At 32.2% G+C, this 25,787-nt stretch overlaps 5 protein-coding genes and 1 long non-coding RNA gene across 7 annotated transcripts; 4 read left to right on the top strand and 2 right to left on the bottom strand.

The window, feature by feature from the left end:
- The first annotated feature begins 8 nt into the window (after positions 1–8).
- On the top strand, positions 9–5,800 carry Ranbp16 (Ran-binding protein 16). Its single transcript, XM_015939606.3, has 14 exons — positions 9–384; positions 602–748; positions 997–1,257; positions 1,334–1,765; positions 1,846–2,112; positions 2,181–2,696; positions 2,768–2,937; positions 3,005–3,149; positions 3,230–3,377; positions 3,480–3,550; positions 3,719–3,807; positions 3,870–4,275; positions 4,817–5,334; positions 5,404–5,800. The coding sequence occupies exons 1-14, from the start codon at positions 370–372 to the stop codon at positions 5,522–5,524; spliced, it is 3,306 nt and encodes a 1,101-aa protein (XP_015795092.1). The 5' UTR covers positions 9–369; the 3' UTR covers positions 5,525–5,800.
- A 737-nt stretch (positions 5,801–6,537) lies between these two features.
- LOC112539972 (exportin-7-like) lies at positions 6,538–8,297 on the top strand. 2 transcript variants are annotated; one of them, XR_016198912.1, is made up of 4 exons: positions 6,538–7,114; positions 7,180–7,617; positions 7,700–7,843; positions 7,908–8,297. XR_016198912.1 is itself a non-coding variant. In XM_089267956.1 (4 exons), the coding sequence occupies exons 3-4, from the start codon at positions 7,775–7,777 to the stop codon at positions 8,046–8,048; spliced, it is 210 nt and encodes a 69-aa protein (XP_089124082.1). In that variant the 5' UTR covers positions 6,597–7,114; positions 7,180–7,617; positions 7,700–7,774; the 3' UTR covers positions 8,049–8,297. The 2 variants fall into 2 exon arrangements, 1 of the variants encoding a protein (XP_089124082.1); XM_089267956.1 differs by having other exon boundaries at positions 6,597–7,114.
- Positions 8,298–11,963: 3,666 nt separating this feature from the next.
- On the top strand, positions 11,964–12,605 carry LOC107370945 (uncharacterized). Its single transcript, XM_015938902.3, has 2 exons — positions 11,964–12,086; positions 12,187–12,605. The coding sequence occupies exons 1-2, from the start codon at positions 11,990–11,992 to the stop codon at positions 12,429–12,431; spliced, it is 342 nt and encodes a 113-aa protein (XP_015794388.1). The 5' UTR covers positions 11,964–11,989; the 3' UTR covers positions 12,432–12,605.
- Positions 12,606–13,468: 863 nt separating this feature from the next.
- On the top strand, positions 13,469–14,773 carry LOC149094073 (uncharacterized). Its single transcript, XR_016199089.1, has 2 exons — positions 13,469–13,745; positions 13,836–14,773. It is a non-coding gene; the product is annotated as an uncharacterized LOC149094073 (long non-coding RNA).
- A 408-nt stretch (positions 14,774–15,181) lies between these two features.
- Positions 15,182–19,436, bottom strand: LOC107371756 (uncharacterized). The gene is made up of 2 exons (XM_015939910.3): positions 18,797–19,436; positions 15,182–16,607 (listed from the first exon to the last, which is right to left on the bottom strand). Exons 1-2 carry the CDS (start codon positions 18,865–18,867, stop codon positions 15,407–15,409), a joined length of 1,272 nt encoding a protein of 423 aa, XP_015795396.1. The 5' UTR covers positions 18,868–19,436; the 3' UTR covers positions 15,182–15,406.
- Positions 19,437–22,111: 2,675 nt separating this feature from the next.
- On the bottom strand, positions 22,112–24,756 carry LOC112539959 (lipase member K-like). The gene is made up of 5 exons (XM_089267414.1): positions 24,693–24,756; positions 23,629–24,084; positions 23,479–23,568; positions 22,447–23,022; positions 22,112–22,373 (listed from the first exon to the last, which is right to left on the bottom strand). Exons 1-5 carry the CDS (start codon positions 24,754–24,756, stop codon positions 22,216–22,218), a joined length of 1,344 nt encoding a protein of 447 aa, XP_089123540.1. The 3' UTR covers positions 22,112–22,215.
- Positions 24,757–25,787: the final 1,031 nt, after the last annotated feature.

The raw sequence follows: 25,787 nt of genomic DNA, 5'->3' as shown, positions 1-25,787 counted from the left end.
ATTAAATTATTCAGCTCTAAGATGAGAATTGAACAGACAGTCGATCCTCTTTCTAGCAATTTATTTATAATTTATCACGTTAGATTTGCCAATTGTTAACATAATTAATATATTTTGATACATTTTAAAGCTAAAGCCCATCAAACTACTCTCTATCATTTCTCTCGCATATATCTTCATCTTCCTTTCTTTCTGCTCTTTCTGCCTTTCATTCTCTCCTCTTTCTTTCTTTTTCATGTGGACCGAGTGATTCCTAAAATTTAGCTCGCCTTTTTCTTTATCTTACACCGACTAAATTGCTTCAGTTAAGGTTATTTCTGGGTTATCAAATGTTTTGTATTTAACTGGCTACAATATTAACTATCCATTATGGCAGATGAACAGGTAAGTCACAAAGATTTTGTTTTCCGGCTTTTGTCTTTGGTGGTTAAATGTGTTATGTACTATATACCTCTATTGTTACTTGCTATTTATGGCTCTTATGCATACCAACATGACTATGTTATTTCTTTAAATCTTTCAATTTATTTTACATTTAACTTGATTGATGTTGGTTACTATATCATGATCACCTCTCTAATCTCATTCTTTTATTTTATAGGAATTGACACAGTTGGAATTGTTGTGCAAACAGTTATATGAAACGACTAGTAGTGAGGAACGAAGTAAGGCTGAATCATCTCTGGTAGCTTTCAGCAACTCTCCTGATTGTCTTAATAAATGTCAATTGCTTTTAGAAAGAGGAGTGGTAAATATATATTGTTAAAACGATCTGATTGAGCTCAGGTTCATGTAATACTGTTACTTAACTCGTTTTTTCCTTTCTTTATTTTTCATGCTATCTCATCTGACTATTATTATCCATATGAATTGGAACTACTCTACATTGCACTCCTTGTTTGAATCTCGCTTGGAAACCTCGCTCTCAATTTAAAATAATCATGAAATGGAATATTTTATGATTTGATGCCTTACTAAATTATATTAATTTTTTAGTCCTCATATGCTCAACTGCTGGCTGCTACTACATTAACAAAACTTGTAAGCCGGACACCTAGTGCTCTTTCTCCTCAACAACGGTTAGATATCCGGAATTACATTCTCAACTATCTAGCCACTCGGGGTAAACTAGCGCCTTTTGTTACTCAAGCATTAGTTCAACTGTATGCTCGAATAACCAAGACAGGATGGTTCGAGTGTGTAAAGGAAGAATATGTCTTTAAAAACGTCTTACCACAGATTAGGCCATTTCTCCAGGTATGATTATTGCACAATCTTATATGCTCATACTCTGAGTTTACTCATATTTTCATTTTCAACCCTTTATTTTTAGGAATCGAACTCAGTTGAATATTGTATAATTGGTGTTCAGATTTTGTCTCAATTAACTTGTGAGGTTAATCAAATAAGTGGAGATGAAGCAAGTCGATCAATAGCTAAACAAAGGAAAATAGCCTCATCATTCCGGGATTCACTTTTATATGAAATATTTCAAATATCACATGATTATTTGAGGCGAGCTTTGGAAAGTTGGAAAAACACCAATTTTGAAGATCAAAATCAAAAAACATTGATTCATCATCTTCTTCGGCTTTCTCTTTCTTGTCTATCATTCGATTTCATCGGTACCTCACCAGATGAATCATCAGATGATCTTACAACTGTTCAGATACCAACTAATTGGAAGCCAGCTTTCTTGGATTTTAATACTCTCCAACTCTTTTTTGATCTCTACCGATGCTTACCGTCAGCTTTATCCCCATTAGTAAGTAGATTCTGACACTGATGTTTATATTTTTTTTGGAAATAATAAGACTCTTAACCACAAAATTTTCTTCATTCCAGGCTCTCTCCTGTTTGGTTCAAATTGCTTCAGTTCGACGATCACTTTTTAGCAACCAAGAACGTGCCAAATTTCTGATGCAATTAGTCAACGGTGTCAGATATATTTTGGAAAACCCAAGTGGCTTGTCAGATCCCAACTGTTATCATGAGTTTTGTCGATTATTAGCACGTCTCAAATCCAACTTTCAGCTTAGTGAACTTGTTAAGGTTGAGGGATATGCCGAAACCATTGCTCTAATCACAAAATTCACTGTAACAAGTTTACAGGTAAAATCCATTTTTTATGTCAGTAGTAACAAAATTACTAATTTTATTTTTTATCTCACTTTTTCTAGATGTGCCAATGTCCACCTAATTCAATTCACTATTTGCTGAATCTCTGGCAAAGGATGGTTGCATCAGTACCATATGTCAAAGCTCAAGAGCCACATCTCTTGGAAACTTACACACCTGAAGTTACAAGAGCATACATTACTTCACGATTAGATGCCGTAGCTCAAATTGTTAATGAAGGTTTAGATAGTCCATTTGAAGATGTTGGAATGATTCAACAACAACTAGAGCAACTTTCAACAATAGCTCGTTGTGAATATGAGAAAACATGTGCTCTTATCGTCCAACTGTTTGATCAAACTGCACAAACATATCAAGAACTTATTCGTGCAAATCCGTTATCAAGAGTCGAAGTATCTACAGCAGAAGGACAGCTTACCTGGCTTGTCTATATAATAGGTGCTGCTATAGGAGGAAGAGTATTTTTAAATAGCACCGAAGAGCATGATCAAATGGATGGAGAGTTAGCTTGCAGAGTCTTACAATTAATGCAATTAACTGATGCTAGGCTAGCTCAGGTATTTATTAATTTTGTTAATTTTCAAATGATATTAATCTTAACTAACTTATATTTTTTTTTGTTTTGTAGGGTGGATACTGTGAAGAACTGGAGTTAGCTATTCTCAGCTTTTTTGAACAATTTCGTAAAATTTATATTGGTGATCAAGTTCAAAAAACATCCAAAGTTTATCGACGCTTATCAGAAGTATTAGGACTTAGTGAAGAAACACAAGTTCTCAGCATATTCGTTAGGAAAATGTGAGAAAATTTATTCATCTTTATTAAATTTTGATGTTTTTCTAATATATTTTTCAATTTGCCACAGAATTACAAATTTGAAGTATTGGGGTATTAGTGAAATGATAATTACAAAAACTCTCCAAATTCTCAATGATCTATCTGTTGGATATAGCAGTGTAAGAAAACTGGTCAAATTAGAGGAAGTACAGTTCATTCTAAGCAATCATGCAGTAAGTAATCCATAGATATTCAAGATTCATAATCAATCAAAACATTGGCAATTTTTATAATATAATTTTTCCTTTTGTAGAGTGATCATTTCCCATTCCTTAGCAATGCAGCACCTATCAATCAAATGAGATGTCGTTCAACATTTTACACTTCGTTAGGAAGATTGTTAATGATTGATCTAGGAGAGGATGAAGAAAAGTTCGAAGTTTTCATGCGACCTCTCACAGGTAATTAGCAATTTGCTCAAATTCTTTCGTTGTAATTTTTCCATTCCTCATTATCTTGATCATTAATTCTAATCATTTTATTCTTATATATTTTATAATTAGTGGCCTCTGATGCTCTTGGTGCTATGCTTCTTTCACCTGATCCTTCAATTTATAACACAGAGGAAGCAAAGGTTAGTTAACATTTACAAATATATATTATTTGGTGAGCTCACTTGGAAAATTCATCGAAAATGATACGTAAAACGTGAAACTAAAAAACACAATTTAAGAACGCTCTTATACAAAAATTTAATCAATACTCAAATAAAACAAAATCAACATTTTTTCTGTCCTTATAGAAAGCTTTAATAGGTATTGCCAGAGATCTTCGTGGACTCGTTTATGCATTCAATACCAAAACCAATTACATGATGTTCTTCAATTGGATGTAAGTAATCTAAAACTCTTTATATTTCCGCATTATCTAACTTTCATTTTGTATTTAAATAGATATCCTGCTTATACACCAATTTTCCATCGAGCCATTGATTTATGGTATCATGACCCTCAAGTCACTACCCCGGTCCTGAAACTTATGGCTGAACTTGTCCAAAATAGATCCCAAAGGCTTCAATTTGATGTTTCATCTCCTAATGGTGTTCTATTGTTCAGGGAAACAAGTAAAATGATTGTCAATTATGGTAGTCGTGTTCTAACCATGGGTGATATACCAAAGGAACAGATATATCAAATGAAACTAAAAGGTGTATCTATATGCTTTTCCATGCTTAAATCTGCTCTTTGCGGTGGTTATGTCAATTTTGGTGTTTTCAGAATTTATGGTGACTCCGCTTTGGATGATGCCTTAAATATATTCATCAAACTCCTGCTTTCGATTGCACAAACTGATCTACTTGTAAGTCCAATTCTTGTTTTCCTCATACTTTTTCGTATCCTTTATTAATTGAGTTTTATTAGCCGTATTGACGTTTATAGTGGCACCGCAAATAGTTTGCCATTATATAAACGCTATAATGTTGTGTCAATTTTTTTGTTTTAGTTGAAAATTGTCTGAATAATTGGTTATAAGGGAATTCTCAAAAATTTTTGTTGACTTTTTAGTAACTAATTTTACAACTTACGAACTGACAATGTGACCAAACTTTCACTTTTTATTTCATCTCTCATTCTAATCGAGAAGGATTGAAGGGCTGCTTGACCAGCGAGGCATTATTAAAAACAGTGCTATTATAATTAGCTATTCAAGATGAAAAATTTAATTATAATCTATGCTCGAATTGCTTGAAGATTCCTTTATAATCGGTCAAATATGCTAAATTCATTTTATTATTCACAGACACTCTGGCGCTTCTATTATGTCTTTATGAGTAACATTCTCACTCTTTTCATCCCTTTGCTCATTTCTCATTCTAATTCTCATTTTTCTTTTTTTGCAGAACTATCCAAAGTTAAGCCAAACTTATTATGTTCTTTTGGAATGCCTAGCGCAGGATCATATGAATTTCCTTGCACATTTAGAGCCTCATATATTCCTGTACATCTTGTCATCGATCTCTGAAGGCCTTAACGCTTTAGATACAATGGTGTGTACAGGATGCTGTTCAACTCTTGACTACATTGTGTCGTATCTGTTTAAAATGTTATCAAAAATGAACACTTCTTCTGTTGTTCGAGAGCAAGAAACTTGCCTCAAAGTTTTGAAAATGAGTCCAGAAATTTTGCAACAAATGTTAGCCACCATTTTAAATATAATCATGTTCGAGGACTGTAGAAATCAATGGTCGATGTCAAGGCCTTTGCTAGGACTAATTCTTCTAAATGAAGATTATTTCCAACAGTTAAGACAACAATTAATTTCATCACAACCACCCGACAAGCAAGCAGTTATGGCCCAATGGTTTGATAATCTTATGAGAGGAGTTGAAAGAAATCTTCTCACTAAAAATCGAGATAGGTTGGTATTTTTACTTCGATAATTATCCTTCTTTAATAAGCAAAGTCACTAAATCTTTTTTTCTTACAGATTTACTCAAAATCTTTCTTTATTCCGTCGTGATATTAATGATTCAATGAAAGCCCCGGCTCTATACAGCAACTCAACAATAAATTTCCCTGAAGCATCAGCAATGATGAGCTGTTCGTGAACCACTTTCAAAGTTCTTATTTTTGCTATTAAATTGAAACAAATTCGCGAAAAATTGCTCTGTAAGATTTCTGGAATAAAACTCAACGCAAACAACATAAATGCCCTTCTTCTGGACCACTGCGAACTCATTTTTCTCACTTGCTTTCTTATCCCTTTATCTGTTCTCTGTTTTTGTCTCTATCTCTATTGTACCATCTATGGATATTTTTTTAAAATTTATTTAATCATGATCGTTTTTCCTCCAGAAATAAAAGAAAAAGTTTATTGAAAAAAATATCTTTATTTATTGCCTTTAATGATTTTAAATTTTGTCGGCCTTACTTCGATGAATATGTTATTATGTTACATAGAATGATTAAATTGATTATATCACATATTATGAACAATCATAAACTTCTTTGGCTTTCTCGAGTTTTGGCCTTAAACAAATACTGATGAAGTCGTTTAGTAATTTTTTGTTTCCTGGATAAACCAACACGAATCATCGATTTACAATAGATTTCCTTGTCATCGTGATTTTCTTTATCCTCATCCTGATTTTCCTCTGATTCAGGAACAGGATCGGAAACATCTTGATCAATGGAGATTTTATTTTGAGATTCAGGAACAGGATCGGAAACATCTTGATCAATGGAGATTTTATTTTCAGATTCAGGAGCAGGATCGGCAACATCTTGATCAATGGAGATTTTATTTTCAGATTCAGGAACAGGATCGGCAACATCTTGATCAATGGAGATTTTATTTTCAGATTCAGGAACAGGATCGGAAACATCTTGATAAATGGAGATTTTATTTTCTTGCGATTCAGCAGTTGAGTCTCCGATCGGCTCGATAACCACGATATCACCTTCATCAGCAACCACAACAAATCCTTTGTTGTTGAACATTTTGAAAAAAATAGTAACAAGTAACAATTTAACAAGAAGCAATTTAACAAGTATTTATTATTATTCTATCTAGTTTATGAAAAGCAAAGAGTATACTCTTTGATGAAAAGCCTAGAAACAACAGTGCCATCTAGAGGAATTAAGTTGTTACAAGCAAGGAATTTTATAACCCCAATTGTTATAAAAACCATTTTTAATTGTCAATCATTTAAAATAATGACAAGTTTCTATGATGAGTAAAATTTTATCAAACCAAAATCAAACCAAAGTATTTCAATTAAGTGAGCTTGTGAAAAATGCAAGTTTATCTTTATTTTTTGGCTCCAAAAGGATTGATCTTGAATCTTTGATATTTTACCGTAAAATATTGCAAAGCCATGCTAAAAGATATCAAACTCGGTGTAAAGTGTTGAATATCTTAGGAGCCCAAGTATTTACTGTTAATCTAGTGAGTTTTCTGGTTTTGGTCATGTTTCAATTGGATCCAGTGCGTGTTAACTCAGCCATCACAATAATCCACGACTTTACAGTTATAGGTTTGGGCATATTTAAACATAAATTATGTAATTGTTTAAGGACTAAATCTTGGATGAGAAACCGTGCAATTGAAACAGGATTGCTTATACTCCGTGGGAACTCAGTGTTTTCATTAATTATGGAGGATATGGAGACGAGCAACAGTTCTCAGCCTTTATCAAGTTTGTATTATTGATACGATGTTTTAACCTTAATTATGAAATTTATTTATTTTCATTTTCACCAGATTCAACAATTTCGGAAGTCTACGATAAGAAGGAACAAATCAAGGATCGTTACCACTTTAGTTATCCTGTTCTCTATGTAGTTAATATAATCTGGATGGGTTACCATGCTGCTACTCTTTATTGTATCCAAAAGATGATTTTGATGTTAAATTTGATGAAAAAGACAAAAAGAATTTTCAAGGATCTAACTAAAGTACAAACTGATACAAAAAAGATTCGTAGATATGCTCAATATCGTCGTCCATCACATAGAACAACCAAAAGATCACCTTATGACCAGAAATCACCAAAATAAACAAAAATTTTTAGAAAATTTGAAAAACTCATTGTTTTGCTCAGAAAGCAGCTGGATGCCTTGGAATCCCCGAATATTGATGGCAATCAAAGTGACGAATCAGAGGGTTTGATTGTCAATATTGCTCTCTCTATCCCTGTTAGTAAGTAGACTCTGAAACTGATAATTATAACATTCTTGTTGATTATAATAAGACTCTTAACCATAAAATTTCTTCATTCCAGGCTCTCTCCTGTTTGGTTCAAATTGCTTCAGTTCGACGATCACTTTTTAGCAACTAAGAACGTGCCAAATTTCTGATGCAATTAGTCAACGGTGTTAAGGTTGATGCTGAAACCATCACAAAATTCACTGTAACAAGTTTACAAGTAAAATCCATTTTTATGTCAGTACTAACAAAATTACTAATTATTTTTTTCTCGCTCTTTCTAGATGGGCCAATGTCCACCTAATTCAATTCACTATTTGCTGAATCTCTGGCAAAGGATGGTTGCATCAGTGCCATATGTCAAAGCTCAAGAGCCACATCCCTTGGAAACTTATACACCTGAAGTTACATTACTTCACGATTAGATGTCGTTGCTCAAATTGTTAATGAAGGCTTAGATAGTCCATTTGAAGATGTTGGAATGATTCAACAACAACTAGAGCAACTTTCAACAATAGCTCGTTGTGAATATGAGAAAACATGTGCTCTTATCGTCCAACTGTTTGATCAAACTGCACAAACTAACCACGCAAACCCATTGTCGATTGGTTATTAATGATCTTGAACCGTATAAAATAATAAATGATTGTAACAAATAAAACATATACTTATGATTTGCAACGTTTATTAAACATATTGAGTATAATGAAAAGTATCAAAAATAAAAGGTAGGAAAATATAAATATGGCAAAATATTCTAAACCCAATTGTTTGTAGAAACTATTTTGAGTCGGTTGAAACTGCTTAAAATCTGAACTAAATGATTTTGTGATTTTAGAACCATTGTCAGCATAAAAGTTTGATTCAATGGTGACCACAATTTCATATTCACCTTCAACTGGTACATCATAATTAGCCACTACCACGAAATTCAGGCTTGTTACTGAAATGATTTTACACTGATTTGCACGCTGAGACTTATCAACCAGGGAAACATCGAGAGTGAACCTATTGTCGTTGATAAGCGCAAAGCCAACCAAGCTAAATGATAAAATATTGTTTTTAGGCTTTATTTGAATGTCAGTTATTGTACAGCATCCATCAAATATTGTTTCATTTATATTTTGCATAAAAACTGAATCAATAGCCATAATTAACATTAAGAAGAGATTTAACTTATTATAATCCATAATATTCGTGAAAATTAAAAAAAACAAAATTATTAATGAAATATTGATTTAATTACGCTTTTTAATGATTGGCAACATAACATCCTTCAAAGCAAAAGGATGTTAAAAATAATGATTATTGTTTCATAAACATTTGGCTTATATCATCAAATTTATTTTAAACAATACAAATCCGATGAAAGAAACAATTAGTAGCAACTCTTAAATCTACTTAAATGTACTAGACCTTTACAACTCTTCTCGAACCCAGATAAACAAAACTCTTGTTACTAAAACATCAAATTAACACAGTTGTCACATTTGTGAACGAATCGACACAGATTTATCAAATGGCCAAAAAAGGGTAAAAATTGATTTTATTCAGATTTAAACCTTGTTGGTTTGTAGACACATAAATGCTGAGTGCATTTGTGCGATTTAAAACTTTCTCAGATCAACAGTGCTCGAGAAAATCGAGTCCAAAGTTGAAACGTCGATCGTCTTTTGTGCAGTTGTGTGACTAGATTTTTTCATCAAATCATTTTAACTAATGTAACTTTTTATTGCAAACCAGAAAATGAACTTATTTTGTTCAATAAAGTTTTCTGTTTCTTGTAAAGGAGATAACTTCGATTTTAGGTTTAACCTAGTTTTTCGAGTGACCGTAAAAGTTAAGAGGCTGAAAATCATTTTTCGCATACCAAAATTAATTCCACACGTCTTTGTGCAAATACTTTTTTCGATTTATAAACAGTTCTCTTTAAATTGGCCATTGGTCTTAGAACTTTGCGCCTCAATATTTCGGGAACGATTGCACCGACGATAACCATTCTTTCACCAATTCGTGTCTAAACTGATAAAAGAACTCAATTTGCTTCAATAACTTTCGATTAGCGTTTTTGACTCATGATGTTTCAGTTGTAAATACACAAGAAACAACTTATTATTACAACTTAAACAAACTCCTCTAAACCCATTTCTTGGTAAATAAACCAATTTTCTGGTTAAAGTGGAAAATGTAATGCAAAGAATGCTGCAAAAAGCTCAAAAATTTGAGTAAAGAGTTGAGACTTGGCGAGTTTGTAGGGACATAAAAACTGAGTCTACTGGTTCGATTGAATAATTCATCCGATGTTTATTTTTCGAGGAAATTGAGGTCAAAGTTGAGCTTTCGATCGTCTTTTGTGCAGTTGTGTGACCAGATTTTTTCATCAAAATCTTTTTAACTAATGTAACTTTTTATTGCCAACCAGAAAATGAACTTATTTTGTTCAATAAAATTTTCTATTTCTTGTAAAGGAGATAACTTCGATTTTAGGTTTAACCTGGTTTCTCGAGTGACCGTTAGTGTTAGAGACCTGAAACTCATTTTTCGCTTATCTAAATTGTTTCTGCATTCCAATGTGCATTTAATTTGCTCAATTTATAAATAGTTCTCTTAATTTTGGCCATTGGTCTTGAAACTCTGAACATCGATATAACGAGAATGGTAGCGCTTGAAGTCACCATTCTTTCAACAAACATTAGGTTCTATCATAAGATATGTTATATTGAAATATTGGGTGATGCAAGATTCCACGAAATGTGCTAGCATCGTATTAACCATTGTAATAATGTTATTAGATTTGCTTTCTGGTTTACAATAGTGAATAAAGCTAAATGGTTACTTAAACACAAACCTTATGGTGTGTTAGCTGAACATTAGTTATTAAAGGAATGAGGTTAGGTTTTCTTTGGTTTTCAGTTATGTATTATTATAGCCCATTGTAAAGTCTAATGATTAGTCAAGAAATAGCGATTGTAAGTGTATCCATTCTCGTGATATCGCTTTTCAAAGTTTTAAGACCAATGGCCAATATAAAGAGAACTGTTTATAAATTGAAAAAAGTATTTGCATATAGACATTTAGAAACAATTTTTATGGGCAAAACATGAGTTTCAGGTCTCTAACACTAACGGTCACTCGAAAAACTAGGTTAAACCTAAAATCGAAGTTATCGTCTTTACACGAAAAAGAAAATTTTATTGAACAAAATAAGTTCATTTTCTGGTTTGCAATAAAAAGTAACATTAGTTAAAATGATTTTGATGAAAAAATCTGGTCACACAACTGCACAAAAGACGATGGACGTTTCAACTTTGGACTCGATTTTCTGGAAAACTGTTGATCTGAGAAAGTTTTAAATCGCACAAATGCACTCAGCATTTATGTGTCTACAAACTAACAGAGTTTAAATCTGAATGAAATCAATTTTTACCCTTTTTTGGCTATTTGTATAAATCTGTGTCAATTCGTTCACAGATGTGATAATTGCGTTAAATCAACGAGCTTGAATGTTCTTCATTCAAACTAATCAGATATTTTTTTAATCTCAAAACATAAAATATGATTGTAGCTATTGTTTGGGCTAAGAATAGTGACTGTAGTAGATGTCATTCTCGAAATATCGAGGCTCAAAGTTTTTAGGCCAATGGCCAAAATCAAGAGAACTGTCAATAATTATGAAAAATTATTCAATGCATGGTGTGACCCATTCATTTTTATCTGACTGTAATAAGTTTCAGCTCTTTAATTCTTATGGTCACAGAAATCAATCGGTTTGAATGAAAATCGAACTTATCTATTTGTTTCGAAACAAAAAATTCTATTTCTAAAAATAGGTTCATTTTCTGATTTCCAATCAAAAGTTACATCGGGTTAAATGAGTTTCATCAAAAAATCTGGTCACACGACTGCACAAAAGGCTATCGAAATTTCAACTTTGGACTCGATTTTCTCGAGAACTGTTCATCAGAGAAATTTTCAAATCACACTAATAGACTCAGTTTTCATTTCCCTACAACAATTCCCTTCTTGATTTGAAAGAAATCAATCTTTAATCGTGTTTTGTGAATTTGAGTGAATCATTTGAGGGAATTTGTGCATAAATGTGTCAATTGTGTCTTTTAAGTAACAATCTGGTTAAAAGTAAATCTCGCATTGACAATTGTTATTAGTAACAATGGTTGCAATTGAAAACTAATATTTAAAATTGGTCGTGGCCTAATTAACTAACATTACGCCTGTGTAAATACTCATGAAATTTGCAAATATTAATAAAATTACTAATAAATCATTTTGTCAATCAGTTAAAATCCAAGTCAAAAGTAAAATTCAAATCATTCCTTGTTTCGTAAAGCAACCTGATAAATTAAAAATGACTTCAATCAAGCCAACTTATTTAATCTTTCAAATTGGGATTCTCTTCATCTTGAGTCTCATGGTTGATTACTGTTCAGCTCAAATGTATGGAGGTAAGTATTAACTATTTATGCTTGATTTACTATTTAACTTTCCATTAAATAGACAGTTTTGTTCATTAAATCTTAACCACTCTGCTTTGTATTACTTAAGGTGGAGGTGATGGAAACTATGGTGGCTTTGGAGGCAATGGCGGCTATGGAGGTCTTGGAGGCTATGGAGGCCTTGGAGGCTTCGGAGGTAATGGAGGTTATGGCAATCAAGCTGGTTACGGTGGTTATGGTGTCTATGGATCAGGCTATGGGTTTAATCGGTACGGAATGAATCCTTATGGTCGAGCATCATATAACAACTACCGAGGAATGCGAAGATTTGGAAGTTACGGAACTTATGGCTAAACCTTTCGTTTACCACGAATCATTTCAATTGCTTACCCATAGTCGTGTTTCAACTTAGCACTCCACTCAAATTGCCAATTTACCCTCTTAATCAAATAGAAAATTACAGTTAATCAAGAAATGTATTTCATGTTATATTTTGTTAAATGAACCTCTATATCCTTTGAAATCATACATATTGTGATCTTTATTTCATTGCATTATTTATTGCTCTTACACTGAGTGAATGTTGACTTTCTCATTTTTGGTGTAAAAATGTTTAATTTGTTATTCAAAGAGACATTGACAATCAAATGGTTGAAAACTGTTATTTAATGACCATCAAAAATTTGACTTCATTGTTTACCTTGCAAACATGGAAATGCCATTTGTATTTGCATAGCTGGCAACTAATTGTTTTACTTGATTGTTCAGCATTTAACAATAAAAAATGATTAACAACTGTCAATTGTATCTGTAATAATATTTGTGAAACGTTTATTAAACGTATTAATGATGATTGAATAAACATGAGAAGAATCAAAACTAAATCGTTTTTATCTTGTATACATAGTCGCAATTGAATCATTAAAGGCTCGTTAAAATGATTTGATAGCTAATGGCCAACTCATTACAATTGCCGTATTATTTTCCATAATTAAATTGTGTAACTTATAAATCGATTTACGATCATCTAATGGCAGGGAATCAGCGTAACTTGATATTTAATTCAGTCACTGAAGCCTTTATTTACCCATAAAATTAGGGGTCAGATGTTACAATGTTTTGCCAATATAATCATTCCATAACCAAGTCCACATGAGTCTGTTTACGTTCATCTAATATTTATCTTAATTGTTCATTTGAAAGTAATTTGGTAAACAAATCATCTTCGTTAATATCAACATCTTTTAACTAATAATGTTGAATATATCCGTAAAGCAAATAAATGACTTTTGTAAAATACTGTTGACGACACTCCTGATATTTCTGGTTAAATAACAAAATTTTGTATAATTGTAACTTTTATTAGAACATTCAACTTTTAATAAGTTTTTTAGCTATTAATAATTCCTGGAAAACAACAACTGGGAATATAAAAGGCTACTTCAACTTTTGATTAAAGCTAAATTGCAGACAACATTCATCAGAGTAACTTTCATTTCCTCGAGACTCGCTCTTTGTTAATCATGTGCTATCAACTCAAATTTATGCTTCTGATGACCAGTGTACTTTTAATGTTGGTTGGATTTGATGGTTGCGTTCAAGCTCAATATTATGGTGATTATGGGTACGATAATTATAATCGACAGCGTTTCTTTACTAGAAGTGGATGTAAGTAGAGACCTTTTTGGAAGTTGATTTTCTTCTTGTTTGCTAAGCTTTCATTTATTAACTGTTGTGCTTCTTTGTTTTACCTCATAGTTCGGTATTCCAATGTTGGGATTGGGTTTCCAGGAATGAGAAGAAATTATGGTTCATTTCGTGGTTACAATCAATTTGGAGGATACAGTACTTCTGGTGGAAGATATGGTGGTGGCGGTGGTTGGTGATAATTCGAGAGTCTGTTAATTCCATTGAAAGCTGCTATTATAATGATAATATTTTATTATTATTGTAATATTATTGCTTCTCGTCTGCAACACTAAAATTTTAGATCTATGACCTGACTTTAAGGGTTTTTATGGCTTTGGAAATAAACTTAATCCAGATAATTAGACTCCAGATTAAAGAAAAGCTGGTTACGTTTGGTGAATTGGTATTGACACTTCTCTAAATCGATTTATTATTGTTTCTCTGAATAATTGGATAAAAACTTGTTCATCAATTTGTTAAAGAAAAGTGGAGGAGATGAGACAACACCTTACTGCTGGAAAACTGGTAAACATGCAGTTGGGAATGAAGTTTCTTCTGTATCTTTGGAGTTAACCAAGAGGGAAAGCTTGATGTCAACTGCCCATTCAGCGGTTAAACCAACAACCTCTGATATTAAAAGAGCTCGGACTCCATCGCCAACTGATCAAGCATCAAGTAATGAGTTTGAATCTGATTCCTCTGATGATTCTGCTGGATTAAGTTCATTTCAAATAGGCAAAGCAAAGCAACATAAATCTAAGCAAAAAATAAAAAGAAGCTCAAAGCTGGTGGTAAACACGAACATAAAGCAGACGATGAAACATCTGAAGATAACGTAAAGTCAATGGAAACTGCGCCATTCTCGAATACTTAATCTGATTATTGTTGATTTCAATAGACAATTTCTAATTCTGTTCACAACCATTCTGGGTGTTTGAATTATTTTCATTTCTAAACAATCAATTATTCCGTTATATTGTAATAAATTGTTTCCAATGTTTAGTTTACTTTGATAATAGCAAAGTGCTTGTTGAAAAGTCACTTTTAATCAAGTTTGATTGATTCAGGTTAAGGCTAACTTTTTTTAATAACGTTGATGGGAAAATTAATAGATGGGTTAATCAATTGTCCTTGAACTTGATCATAATCAGGTAAGATTGTTAAACCTTTGTTAAATATTAATGGAAGGCAAGAAAAACTAACTCCACCTAAAAAATATAATTATGTTGATAAGGGAATGTTTAATTTGATTCACTCCCAAAACATCTTTAATCAAAATAATCTAAGGCAGGTTGCTATCAATCAGAATCAGAACTAACTGCTAACTAATCGATTGTTCAAATCTTACTTTACTTGAAACTTCATTGGACATGCATAAAAAATTTTACCTTGAAATAATATCAAAATGGTCAGAATCATTTGATTAATATCTTTTAATTCGATGTTTACAATACTTTCAACATTTACTAATATTAAATACTATATTTTGATTTTTATTTAAATAATTTGACAAAGGTAATTTGATAGCGAAACAAAGATGGTGAAAATAAATGAATTACAATTGATTATAGCAATATTTCGAGAAGAAATAGGCAAAATCAGATGTCGGAATGTTAAATATTGCGATGAATGTTTCCTTGTCAATCAGAAGCATCAAGTAATGATGATTGAGTCGATATAAGAGCTTCTCGAGAATTGGATAGGCCAGTTTCAGAGTGATTCCAGTTAATGGAAGGATTATCATTATTGCTATCATTTTCATTGTCTTTCAACTTGTCTTCGTCTTCTTTTGACCCATTTCCAGTTATTTTTCCTTTCAGATAGTCGATAACATTATTACACTGCTCTTTGTTGCTTGTAAGATTAGAGGAACTTTTAGGATCATTGATTAAAGAATGATAATCAGTATTTTTAACAGCTTCATTTGAGGATTGACCAGAAGTTTTTGGTATTTTAGTTAAATCTTTTTTGAATGACTCTGAAGATGATCGACGTGCTATATTGTCTGAAGTTGATGAAGATGATGATGACGAGGAAGAAGATGACGATGATGATTGATTAATTAATTTGTCTCCAATATGACCCATAGAATTTTTGCGATAAGTATTGAATATTTTTGGCGGTGATTTGATTGACAGCGAGTGCGTTGATTGGAATGTTAATTTATCGGCAAGAGCTTTAGTTGATAAATTAATTGCACCTGATCGATAGTCTGATTTTGATTCTGATCGATGATCTGGACTCAAAAAAGCACCATAACGAGAAGATATATTTCTTATTGGACTATTTGGCAAAGGGAAAACAAAGTGCGATAATTTAGTCGGAAATTGAGGCGGTGGCGATCTAATTAGGTGCTGGTGGAGATTGGAATCATCTTGGGTAATCTCTTCAATTTCTAAATTATGCAAAGAAGGGTTGATGAACGATGATGAACCAGTTTTATTTGATGGAGAAAAATGTTGATGATAATAATCATTGGATGAGGTTGTAGGGGTCGAAATGTTGTGGTCTTCCTGTTGAATTGTCAATGAGGATGATGAGGACAGCAGCTCTTCTGAAGCTGACAATTTTTCCAATTTAGATGCGATGAAAGGATTGTCTTGGCGCGATAGTGTTAACGCTTCCATGTCTTCATTAATATTTTTAACTCTCGGTGAAACTGGTGAGTGTGGAGGAATACCAAATTCAGATACATAAAACGACGGACTTGATACTTCCTTCCGAGAGTCAACGATTGAAGCAGCAACATCAGTAGGTTCACTTGGTGTATTATTCATGGTTGGAACTGGAGGATAATTTTCAGTTTCATTCCAATTTTTCAAACATTCTTTCGATTTTTTCCTGAAATGACAAAAATATTCAAACACATTTTAAAAGAGATAAAATTAACTAAAGAAAGAGAAGTGATTAAACCTATTAAGTAATAACCGTTAACTCATTTTAATAACAATGCAAAAACAAGTTTAAGCGCCATCTTATCGGACATGAGGGGTTCAACGACCCTCTCAATTTTAATTTAACCAAGAGATGGCGATGCCTTAAAGCATTAATTTAACCCAAAAATACAAATTACAAAAATTGAATTTTTACCAAAATTACAATTATTAATAAAACCACCAAATCTATGCATGAAATGCATGAAAAAATCTGACTTTCGAGTTAAGAGTAGAATTAAAAAACCTAATTATTTGTAATAAGTGACTGGATTAATTAATATCTTATTTGTTTGGAGTTGTGAAGACATCAAATTAAAGACAAATTCATCAATATTGCTGTTACTATGGTAAAAATCAATTTCATGTTTGCTTCATTATTGGGTTGAAATAACAATTGATCAGCAAAAAGGTAAAATGTAAAGGTTAAATGACAATTCTCTGCTTGTAAATTAATGATGGTGACACTCATTGAAGCTAAATAATGAGTAAATATAAGTCTATCAATGATAAATAACAAACAAACCTACGTAATCAAAGTGGATTATTAGATGAATAAGGCCTACGCGTAACAACAATTTGATTAATTGCTTGTCTGCATAAAATGGAAACATTTGAATGTTGATCAAAAATCAATATAATGATAAACAATAATACAAGAATAGATCTTCAATGATTACTTCAATTGACTAATTCATTGCAGTTAGTGGGTTAACTAAATGTTGAAAATGATTAACTTTAGCTTTGAGCCTTCCATTAATAAATAAATTGACCTTTAAATTAAAGCTGATTCCAGTTAATTCCTAAATAGCGTTGATAGCAATTCAAAGTTGAAGTTAAGATTAGGAATCTCAATTGAAAAGTTAGTCGAGACAAACAAAAATTAAGCTGATTCAGTGAAACGAAAGTTAATTATTTCCAACCCTTTGAACAAATATGTTATTGATTTGTGTAGCTTATGAGAGATAACTTAATTAGCTATTTGAGTTATAAAAATATGATTCTAATTTGATTGTTACTTCAAAAAGGATTCAAGTATTTTATGATTTATGCAACATTTTTAAAAATTGATTGCTTGTAAAATAATCAATTAAGGTCAATGAATTAAATGTCAATCAAGCTACCATTGAAGTGCTTAGTTTTATGATTTAATCAGGTAAAATAAGCTTCACATATTTAATTGTATTTAAAGATGCACAGCATTGGATTTATAATTCATGATTCACTAAACTTGCAGTTGATTGTTGTAAGATTTTCAGGTTGACAGTAATCGAAATACAAAGAAATGAAATAAACAAGAAATTTCTTGTTCATAACTTCTCAAGGGAATGTTGACTGGGAAGGAAAAACATTCTCATAAGATTTATGGCAGAATCTTTTATTTACTAGAAACAGGTCATGGTAAATCTGGGTTTCAATATTCATATTAAGGTTATAATGGAGATTAACTGTCATTCAAAATAAGGGATAAACATTGAGTTGATGTTTAACCATTGCAACTGTAAGTGTCTAAGTTTGGGTTTGACAACAATTTGGGGAAATGTTGAATTACATTCATTTGTATATTCATTATTAACAGTTTACTGGGTGAGTTAATAAAAATAAAAAGCACAAGTTCATTAGTAATTTAAGGACAAATGATGATTTGATCAAGAGGAACCTTTAGAGTTGTGTTTTGGTCTTGTTTGCAAATTGAATCTCAATGTGAGATAATGAGAATGAGAAGTTAATTACTAATTAGAGTTTATTTTTTCAATGAAATCTAATAGCTGAAGTTTCAGCAAAGCATGATAATTGCAAACTAATCTCACAACTCGACAATCAAATTGCTATTGAAAATTGATACAAAACGGTTGATCTGTAATAACTGTTATAATCATCAATAGGAAATGATCAACCATAGTAACAGTTAACATTTCAAAGGACTGAGGTTAAATGATAAGAAATTGGTTGAATTGTAACGGAATACAAATGATTTGATACTGATTCTGCTAACAATAATATCCATCAATCTTATGGCTAACATAAATCAATGATAAATTTAATAAGGAAAGCAAAAAAAGATATCAATTTGTTAATGGAAGAGTAAAGTCTTACCTGAAAATATTGGTTATTAACTCCAAAGCTTTTCGCTTAGAGTTACTTGTTTCATCTATATTTGTACACATGATTAGATTGGTAATTATTTAGTAAAATTAGGTAAATTTAAATTTAAATCATTTTGTTATACAATTAAATGTATATCAATAACGGAGGAATGCAAGGTTTTCACTGTTGAAATGACTGTGGAAATGGTAAGCAGTAGCAATGAAAACAATAACAATACTGAAAGATGTGAAACAAACTGTAAACAAGAAACTGTTCTGGATTAATTTGAGTGCACAATTTAATAATCAGATGTTTCAATTGAGGGATAATTTAGTTGGGAATGGTAAGGAATAACATTCATCCATTCAAGTAGATTCATTAAATGAGTATTTGCTTTTAATCCTTTTCTTGAACCATTCAAACTGCCTCACAGGAGAAACACAAAAACAGATGAAAACATAAGAAAGACTGAAGATGATGGTGATGATGGAGGATGAAATATCCAGAGAGACACACACAAAAGCAAACGAAGATGAAGCTGAAAAAGAGGAAGAAAATGATGATGAAGAAGAAGAAGAAGAAAAAGGAACAGAAATAAAGATAAAAACCAAGATTGATTGTATAAAAAAACCAATGGATTGAACAAACTCTTTGGATTATGAGCAAACGCTTTGATTCCCTTTGCATGTCTCCATAGTAACACAGAAAGACGCTTTTCTATTGATTTTTTGTCATCATAATCATCAAAATCATCGTCACCATCATCATTACAATCATTATTTTTGTGGATGTCTCAATGAATCTTGCTTTGCTTTGTTGAACAGCCAAAAATTGTGAAAATTGACTTCAAAAAAGGCTTTTATCTGCTTCTTGTTTCATCCTTAATCAATGGCCTTTCATTTTCACAAGTCACTCGCAATAACTGTTGGCTGTAATTGCTAATTGTGTCAAATCCAAGCCATTTTTGGTAGTCAATTAACATGTAATCACAGTCAACCTACGAAAATTCAAGCTTAATGAAAGTATGAAATTGACAATGGTTGAAGCTTTGAAGGGTATTAAACTGGAGTCAAATCATCAGTATATTGATATAACTATTGCTATTTATCCCTTGCAGTCATTGATTGATTAAATTATTTGATAGATTCGCAATGATTAAATGGTTAATTAACTCTGATTTTTTTTGAATCTGAATCAAATCCTATTGCAAGTTATTACATTAGAGTGTAAAAATCAAGTTACAGTTGTATTGGATTTTTATTGTTGAAAATCCAACATTTATATCCATTTATTTCATTGGAGTTTATCTTTTAAATCCTCCATTTTATGTATAATATGTTTTTGATTTAACTTTCGTTTAATCAGATTGGTTTGGACACTCAATTTTGAAAGGGTTTACAATTTGAAAGTATTTTTTGTTGAAGATTAAGCTTGTTTTGAATATTTACAAACATGTATAAATGAATCTTATAAATCTCTAGATTATATTTAAATGTCATCATATTGGATCAAGAATAAAGATAATGCAGATAAAAATAGGGATTACCGAAGGATGGGATTTGTACGATGTAAATTGAAGCGGAAAATTCCTTAGTGCTTTTGGATCAGATAATTTTACATCATCATCATTATTAGAGTTTATTGATTGATCAAAAAATCGATTATCGAAAATAAAAATTGATCAAGATGAACGTCAATGAAATAGATCGTTACGATTGCTCGTCTGCATCAAGCTAGAGGCTTGATTAAATGAAGATTTACATGTACATTTCAATGCACCTTATTCATTCTAGTTTTTTCCTTAAAAAAGGATTCTTTGGTAATCTTTGAAACAGAATAAAAAAGTTGAAAATGGAGCGATCGTGGTTGTAAGTTGATGGTTTGCATTTGCATGGTTTGACATGTCAAGCATAAACACCGATCGATGATATTGATGCTCGGTAAAAATCGCCATATATCGATTTATACTTAAAAACTGATTTTCTATTATTATTTCAATAGCGATCAATTTCAGGAATCATTTTCTAGCGTTATTTCAGTCAATGCCTGTGTAAATTGGTATGCATTAAATGTTAGTTGCTTCAGATTTGCTTTAGTTGCTGCAAAATCAGCCATATCGGCTTTTAAAATGCTGATTTGGATTTAGGATCACGAATATTTTCAAACACTTGAACAAGAAAATCGTAATTGATTCGATTGATCAATATTGATAATGACAAGAAGTCATAGATATTACAATCATTGTTTAGCTTTTTAAGAATCTGGTCTCAAGCTTTCATGTCTGCGATAAATTCTTGGCGGAGCAACTCAAATTCTGGAGGTTTTGACTCCAGACTAAATTATTGGATTGGAGTATGAAAGAGAGAAAGTTTTCATCAAGAAGAGTAGTTACTGGTTACTTGATTAAAGGAAAAAAAAGTAACGAGAACTGATTATGACAGAAGTTGTGTTTTAAAAACTTTTGATGTTAACCATTAAATGTTTTATTGTAAAAGACTTGCATTTCGGGTGTTAAATTCACCTAAATAATTAAAAAATTATTGCACTTTTGCTCAATATTTTTAATTTATTGATATAGTTCTTATAAAATAAGTTAATTTGATTTTTAAATTGATAATACAGGGTCCGCCACAATACATGTCAGCCTGTATTTTTTGAATAACTTTTTTATTTTTTCGTCAATCAAGCTCATTCTCACAGAAAATAATCTTGAATAAAGGGGAAACAAAGATATGGACCGGTCAAATTTTTCGGGTATCGCAGGTCAAAATTGCGCCTGCGCGAAATGAAGGTACAATTTTCGGGCGTCGTACGGGTTTTTGTTCTATCTTTTTCGACTGTACAGATATTTTTAGCTTTTTTGCACTGTTTTACAAACTTTGTTAGTCACTTGCCAATGTTCTGAAATAATTTTGTCATTGCGTTCTGATAAAAGCAATTTATAGCCGATTGAATAGGACACTTCATCATGCGTGAATTCGAGCAAATTGAAGCATAAAGCATTGATGGGATGGAGCAGTATTATTTTGCTACTCAATAGGTGCCAGGGGCAAGAAAAGCCCTATGGAGTTATTCTGGACTGAAAAATGTGCATAGTATCTCAGAAATCTGTCTATGAAAGCCTCATTGAATAACATTGGGTCTGAAAATGACTTTTTTTTGCGCAGTCGCCATTTTGACCTGCGATACCCGAAAAATTTGACCGGTCCATATCTTTGTTTCCCCTTTATTCAAGATTATTTTCTGTGAGAATGAGCTTGATTGACGAAAAAATAAAAAAGTTATTCAAAAAATACAGGCTGACATGTTTTGTGGCGGACCCTGTATTTCTATGAAATTACTATCGCAATGTTTTATCACTGTAATTCACATAACGTATGGAAAGTAAAAATGGAAAAAAGTTGAGTCCTTATTATATCTTTGGAAATCTAATTTCCAGATAGATTTAGCCTGCATTCTGTCGAATCGCCACGTTCCCTGATTAGATCAGCCACAACGCTACCAAAATATGCATAAGCTTCATTAGCTGCTAAAAAACTATGCTTCCAATAAGGATCTTGAATTATATGATCAGTGTCAACTCGGTCTGGAGATGGAAAAAAAGGTTTCATTATTTATGGTTGTAAGCAGATGAATTGATTAAATATTTTGATTCTTACCACAGAGTGAATTTCTAAATTTTTGGACGTTTCGTTGATCTATAACCTGGTCATTCAAGCCACTCATGAATATCAATTTATTTGGATTAATATTGTAATAAGGAAACTCTGGAGGCTCAGCCGAGCCATATAAAGCGTAATTCTTAACTTCACCATAATCAAAGAAACTCAAGTGATCTCTTTCAACGGATTGGAAGATGTGGAGTAAATTTTTTTTCGAGCTTCGGTCACGTAGGCTTATATAAACACTAAGTCTTGATGCGTTAAACTGATTTCGATCAAAACCTAGATTCCCGAAAAATGTTACGCAAATGGGACTGGCTAATTGGTTCACACACAATGCAGAAAGTGAAGAATAAAAAAAGGCTGAATTGCTCGGATAGGGTCCATTGCTCGAACTAAAAAATTCTTGTGCAGGCTTATTCGGTATTGAAGCAAAAAAACCGTATTCACCAACAAACCCAGCCGGTGCAGCTAGAATGACGATATCGTAATTATCTTGAAACCATGGCATCAGAGACATTTGAGTAATCATTTGAATTGATCCTTGTGAATAAGCGACTACAGTTATCTTTTCTGCAATAGGAAATTATGAGTTAATTGTGTTTAGCAAAAAATTTTAGTTTCTTTTTCTAATTGCTTGGTTTCCTGGATTTGTGCAGACAACTTGACGTAAAATTGATTTTCGATAGGAACTAGAGTTTGCATTTGTATAACAGCCATATACATTGAAAATACTCTAATTCTTGATAAAATCAGAAAAATAAACTGATATAATTTGGTCAAATTGATAAGATCAGTGTTCGTTTAAAGTAAAAGCACCGAACAACGGGTGAAAATAATGAAATCAGTTGTTGTTCATAGAGATCAAGCAAAACTATTAAACAGAGCTTCTTCTGTCTTAAACTTTGATCAGAATATTTTCATCATTTGGATCCTGGTTTTTTCATTCATTGATCTTTTCGGCATTTCAACTTGATTGCCATATAAAATTTTCAATCATCTAAGAAATGAAAAAAGGGAAAAACTTACCGAATCCAGTTTCATTTTTAATGTGTTCAACTGTTGATGTAACATCGTAAATTCCAATTTCGTAGAAACTGTAATCCCAAAATACAGGATCTAAGAAGAAAGCTAATTATTGAATCACATTGAATCAATTTTATACACAAAAACTGTTACCTTCAGGATCAAGATGTGTGTGATTAGTTGAATAAGATGTTCCGCGAGCATTAATCAACCAAACATCATAACCCAAGTTGGCCAAAAGGAATCCAAGTGAGGCTGAAGTGTCATTTGGTGGATTACAGTTGATCCATGGCTTTATGTGTCCACCGGGTGAATTGAACAACCAGGATGCACACGATGCCAAAATTGGATGCACTAGTAAGACAGGTTTAAGAGTATTTCGAGCTTCTCTTGCATAAGGATTGATGATTCGGAAATTTTGAAGGATATAACCATCTTCTGTTGTCACATAATAACGCTCATATTGAAAGCCTCGAGATTCAATGAGTTGACCACAACTTGCTGCTTCATCTGGATCGCCATTACCAAACAACTGAAGAAATGCTTGTTTTTCAGCAACAGTTGGATTGGTTGATTCAACCGATGCTGGACCTGCTTTTTCAACGGTCACTCCACAACATTTATGAAAAATTGAAATATAAAAAGTTATGTAAAAAAAATAAATCATTTCAAGCTGATATGTAGGATTATTTGATTGAAATGAATGTTAAGTCAAACTTCAAATGCAAGTTCATCACAATTAAAAGTAACAATTTAACCATTTTGTAACTTGAGTCTTTTATATAATTGTTATACAAATAGTAGACTTGTTATGACTCCAATGCATTGTTTTTAAATTCAAAAACATTTGTACAAATGTACAATTACCATAGCCGCGTGTATGTCTCAAGCATTATCCATAATGTCTCTTATCGCGTCATGACGACCGAGATCAGAAACTCATAGTCAACTCAGAGCTAAAAAAATTGTAAAAATCGAAATCGATTAAAAGAGAATTTTTTATGAAAATTTGAAATTGTGTGATTCACTTTCAGCGTTCGGTAAATTTTGCTAAACCGGTCGATAAAAAGCTCAAGTTGAGCATAAACAATGGTCCATGAGTCATGAGTAGGCGCTCTTGAATTGAGCGAGTTCATTTTGCAGCACCGTGTCGGATTGGTGATGTATTCATTTCAGTTCTGTTCAGTTTGACATTAAAATATTTTTAATCTTTTTACTCTTCTTTATCTTTTCTCCTTTATCCCCATCAGAAAAGAAAGATTCAATCTTAAACCGAGACATTGGTGTGTCTAATAGCAAGATATTGTGATTTCCGTGAAAATTGTGAAATTTCTTATGGCTTGTTGCCTGAATACCTCAAGTTGGCATGAGATGCCTCCAAGTTGACGCGTGAGTCGGGATATAGTTGTCGATTCTGTGAAAAAGATTTGTCTGAACGAAGAAGTGGAATTTGACAAGAAAGGAAAAGTAAGGCAGCTAGTACACCACTCGAAAAGTGTAATCCGAAAAATTGTGATCCTAATTGTGTTGAACCAAAGCCATACGTAGCTCCTCCAGATGGAATGGACAATCTAGAGCGACCATCCAGTTCTAAGGTTGTAAGGATGAAGACCAAAAGAATTTAGAATAAAGATAAGAATTCTAATATGTATTTTTGATGGAGATTTAATATACAACATTCCGTCTAAATATTTAAATGTGAATGGCGAATAATTTTGTGAGAAAGAGTCTTATGAAGTAAAGAAGATTTTGTTGTTTCAGAAGTTAAATTTGAATTGAGATTAAATAATAGCAATTAACTTTGAATGTAAAAAATGATTAGAAAAAGTTTTAGCTTGGATTGGAATCCGAGGAATCGTCAGCATCATCAGTATTCCTTATCCTCCTAGCGAAGTTGTTTGGATTCTGGGATTCGTTCGCCATCCCATCTAGCTAAATCAAAGCATAGTTAAAACGCGCAACAACAGCCCATTGTTCGCCTTCCTGCTTTACAAGTGCAGTAATGCTCAGATATTTTCTATGTCAGATTTTATCGCTTTACAGAAACTGGGATTTCATCAGACAAATTAAGCTTTTAAAATCACATGCTGCAAGTATGGATGAGGAAGACCGTGTTTGTGTTTTAAGTTTCTATGAAACAGAATTGATTCCATCTTTAAATTACTTACCAAGGAGAGATATTGTTGATGATTTTGTAGATATGGGTCCGCATGGGCGTAGAGATCAAATCGCTTAATCTGTTCTTGTTGTGGGCTTACGGAGCGTTGTTAACTGCAATGAAAACACTGGAAGCAAGTTTTAGCGAACTATTT

The sequence above is a fragment of the Tetranychus urticae genome, chromosome 2 (genome assembly GCF_039701765.1).
Source record: "Tetranychus urticae isolate SD_2017Ah chromosome 2, NJAU_TeUrti_SD_1.0, whole genome shotgun sequence".
Taxonomy (NCBI): Eukaryota; Metazoa; Arthropoda; class Arachnida; order Trombidiformes; family Tetranychidae; genus Tetranychus; species Tetranychus urticae.
This window is presented reverse-complemented; position numbering and strand designations above follow the sequence as displayed.

What these genes read in the sequence shown, in the direction of transcription:
- LOC107371756 (XM_015939910.3), bottom strand. Translation starts at nt 18,867, where the DNA reads ATGTGTACAAATATAGATGAAACAAGTAACTCTAAGCGAAAAGCTTTG. An exon ending in TTAATAACCAATATTTTCAG is followed by an intron (nt 16,608 to 18,796) that starts GTAAGACTTTAC and finishes TTGTCATTTCAG; the next exon opens with GAAAAAATCGAAAGAATGTT.
- LOC112539959 (XM_089267414.1), bottom strand. Translation starts at nt 24,756, where the DNA reads ATGTCTCGGTTTAAGATTGAATCTTTCTTTTCTGATGGGGATAAAGGA. An exon ending in AGGAGAAAAGATAAAGAAGA is followed by an intron (nt 24,085 to 24,692) that starts GTAAAAAGATTA and finishes AATGTTGTGGAG; the next exon opens with TGACCGTTGAAAAAGCAGGT. An exon ending in TAAAAATGAAACTGGATTCG is followed by an intron (nt 23,023 to 23,478) that starts GTAAGTTTTTCC and finishes TTCCTATTGCAG; the next exon opens with AAAAGATAACTGTAGTCGCT.
- LOC107370945 (XM_015938902.3), top strand. Translation starts at nt 11,990, where the DNA reads ATGACTTCAATCAAGCCAACTTATTTAATCTTTCAAATTGGGATTCTC. An exon ending in TTCAGCTCAAATGTATGGAG is followed by an intron (nt 12,087 to 12,186) that starts GTAAGTATTAAC and finishes GTATTACTTAAG; the next exon opens with GTGGAGGTGATGGAAACTAT.
- LOC112539972 (XM_089267956.1), top strand. Translation starts at nt 7,775, where the DNA reads ATGCAATTAGTCAACGGTGTTAAGGTTGATGCTGAAACCATCACAAAA. An exon ending in TCACTGTAACAAGTTTACAA is followed by an intron (nt 7,844 to 7,907) that starts GTAAAATCCATT and finishes CGCTCTTTCTAG; the next exon opens with ATGGGCCAATGTCCACCTAA.
- Ranbp16 (XM_015939606.3), top strand. An exon ending in CGTCAGCTTTATCCCCATTA is followed by an intron (nt 1,766 to 1,845) that starts GTAAGTAGATTC and finishes TCTTCATTCCAG; the next exon opens with GCTCTCTCCTGTTTGGTTCA. An exon ending in TCATTCTAAGCAATCATGCA is followed by an intron (nt 3,150 to 3,229) that starts GTAAGTAATCCA and finishes TTCCTTTTGTAG; the next exon opens with AGTGATCATTTCCCATTCCT.